The following is a 2,462-nucleotide window of genomic DNA, read 5'->3' as shown; positions in this document are numbered from 1 at the left end:
TTTACCTTATATTTTTTAGTCTCGACTTTCTTGCCTTCCAATCAAGCATGAATGTGTACAGAGATCCAAACTTCTGTTACTTCCATCCCAAAGAAAAAGTGGTGGGCGTCTGCGCTTTGTGCTTAAATGAGAGGCTTCTTATTTTGGCGTCCAGACGAGGCCGCCACCACTCTTCAGCTCGAAGCTGCCGGAAAACTCCCATTAACCTCTCCAAGATCTTTGCTTTTAGCTCTTTCATTAGCCGTCTCGAATTCCGGCATTGGAAGCCGGAAAATTCCGACGATGAAGCCTCCACCAGTCAAGAAGGTAGTCCCTATATTCAGCTTTAATATGCATTTTATCCTTTTTCAGCTTTGCGATTATATATATCAGAATCATGAAGAAAATCATACATCCTTTTTCCTAGTTTCAAAATCTCATAATCATGAAGAAAATTATCGTTCCTTGGCATTTTCAGCTGTGTGATATAAGAACTGGTAAAAAGGAAGAAAATCATTAATGGGTTTGTGGTTGTGTATCTGTTTCTCTATTCCATGAGGATGGAATATGAGGTATTCAGAGGAGAGTTTAAAATGAGTTAAATGAAATCAAAACAAGGAAAAGGAAAAACGGTGGAATGGTAAATGAGTGGCTTGGCAGAAAGGGGCAGTGTCAGAAACACAGAAAGTACAGGAATAAAAAAGAAACAGAGTAAGTAAACGGTGGAGGAGACTGTTTAGCAACAGTTAGGAAAAGTTCAAGTTTGAATTGTTGGAATTATTACAGAGAATCAGAGTAGACAGGTTCTGTAATCTCAAAGATTAGGCAGAAACTAGACAAAATTTTGTGGTAAAAAATCTGAAACAAAGTGGTGGGTAGGGCAAGGAAAACAAAACAGAAGTTCTGGACAACACTGAGTCACTGACGAGTATCTTTCAAGTTTTCTGTCTTTTAATATTAGTTAATTGTATATTTGTTTGAGAGATATTGTGTGTTTGAATTTATTTTTTGAAGTTTTTAATTTCTTATGGGGGCCCACTCAAAAAAAAAAAAATGTAGACTCATTCATCTCAATCAACTTTGGGAAAAATGGAGTTGGGTCGTGGGAAGAGAACAAGGTATCAGAGGTGTACCTGGAAAACTGCAGCCTGTCATGGAATCACCACTTGACTAAAGACTCCAAGGAGACCAAGACTGTGATAGAACACGGCAAGACCCGTGCCTCGCTTAGGTGGCGGAAGCGGATTGGCCACCTCTTCCAGCTCATCAGAAGGAAAAGGTCCAACAAAGGGACAGTCTGCCACGTGGAAGGAGGTAAGACAAGGAAAGGCTGGATAAGAACTCTGACAAGGTCAAGAAACACTGAGTAGACAGAAGAAAATATCTATGCGTGGACTGGAATTCAAATGTGATTTGTATAAAGATTTGAATCAAATCAACTACTCTTTTTTCTTTTTTGGTTAAAGAATTTATGAGTGTAAATGAACTTCTGTAATGTGCTTGAAATATATCTCTTATTTTTTTTTCTCTTATGTAGAAGTAGAATGCTTGAGTATCAAACACTGCAATTAAATAAAACAACTGAAGAAGGAATTTTCCCATTCGTGGGAAACATTGGAGCAAGAGGGGCCCGTAGCTACACTGCTCTAATTTGGCCTATAGTTGTCTTAGTGCTTCAAATTTTGAACCATAAAAGAGTCGTTACATGCATATATAAATCTTTCAAACCATGATAATTGTATTAGAAAAGAATTATCTTTGGAATTATATGTAGAACAAATCAAATATCTTGTTATTGTATTGTATATAACTTAAGAGAGCGATGGTACTTATGCCAAAAAAATAGACCATCTATAAAGACAAACAAAATAAAAACAAGACATAATCTCACCAGCCTAGATATTCTCTTCCCATGAGCTAAAGTCTGAGTGCATGTGGGAAGATTAGAATAAGGCAGAGGCTACATCTTTTAGCAGGGTCCTTGACAAAGGCAATTTGTCACAATTGCCCTCTCTTGAGAGGACCATTGATTTGGAAAAAGGACCACAAAGTTGAGGTCCAGGAAAGAAAAGCTCATTGTGGCGCGGACGAAAATGACAAGACATGAATCTTCACCCAACTTCATCAACCAAAAACCAACATCAACGCCGCTGATTAAACATTTTCAGCGGTGTATGAACCAAATTATGCATGCATTTTCATTTTCTAAATTTCAATTTTTATGATTTTATTATTGTTGCAAAACCAGCTATCTATAACAACTCGAGCTCAAAAAATATATATAGTTTAAGACTTGTTTGATAATTTTCATTGGAGGAAAAAAAGCACGAAGGAAAAGGGTTTTTTCCTAAAAAAAATTAGGACAAAATGAAAAAACCCACGTAAGTTGTAATTGCATCTCAAACTTTCAATGGTAAAAGATGGGTCCTTGAACTAATATAAATGTTTAAATTGAGCCTTTAAATTTATATAATTATAGAAAT

At 36.4% G+C, this 2,462-nt stretch overlaps 1 protein-coding gene across 1 annotated transcript; it reads left to right on the top strand.

Moving 5' to 3' along the window:
* Nucleotides 1-1,511, top strand: LOC120075175 (uncharacterized). Its single transcript, XM_039028368.2, has 2 exons — nt 1-306; nt 1,039-1,511. Exons 1-2 carry the CDS (start codon nt 48-50, stop codon nt 1,347-1,349), a joined length of 570 nt encoding a protein of 189 aa, XP_038884296.1. The 5' UTR covers nt 1-47; the 3' UTR covers nt 1,350-1,511.
* The last annotated feature ends 951 nt before the right edge of the window (nt 1,512-2,462 follow it).

Source organism: Benincasa hispida, chromosome 4 (assembly GCF_027475165.1).
Source record: "Benincasa hispida cultivar pf3 chromosome 4, pf3_genome.v1.1, whole genome shotgun sequence".
In the NCBI taxonomy this organism is placed as follows: domain Eukaryota; kingdom Viridiplantae; phylum Streptophyta; class Magnoliopsida; order Cucurbitales; family Cucurbitaceae; genus Benincasa; species Benincasa hispida.
The sequence above is the reverse complement of the archived record's forward strand: the minus strand, read 5'-3'. Positions and strand labels throughout refer to the sequence as shown.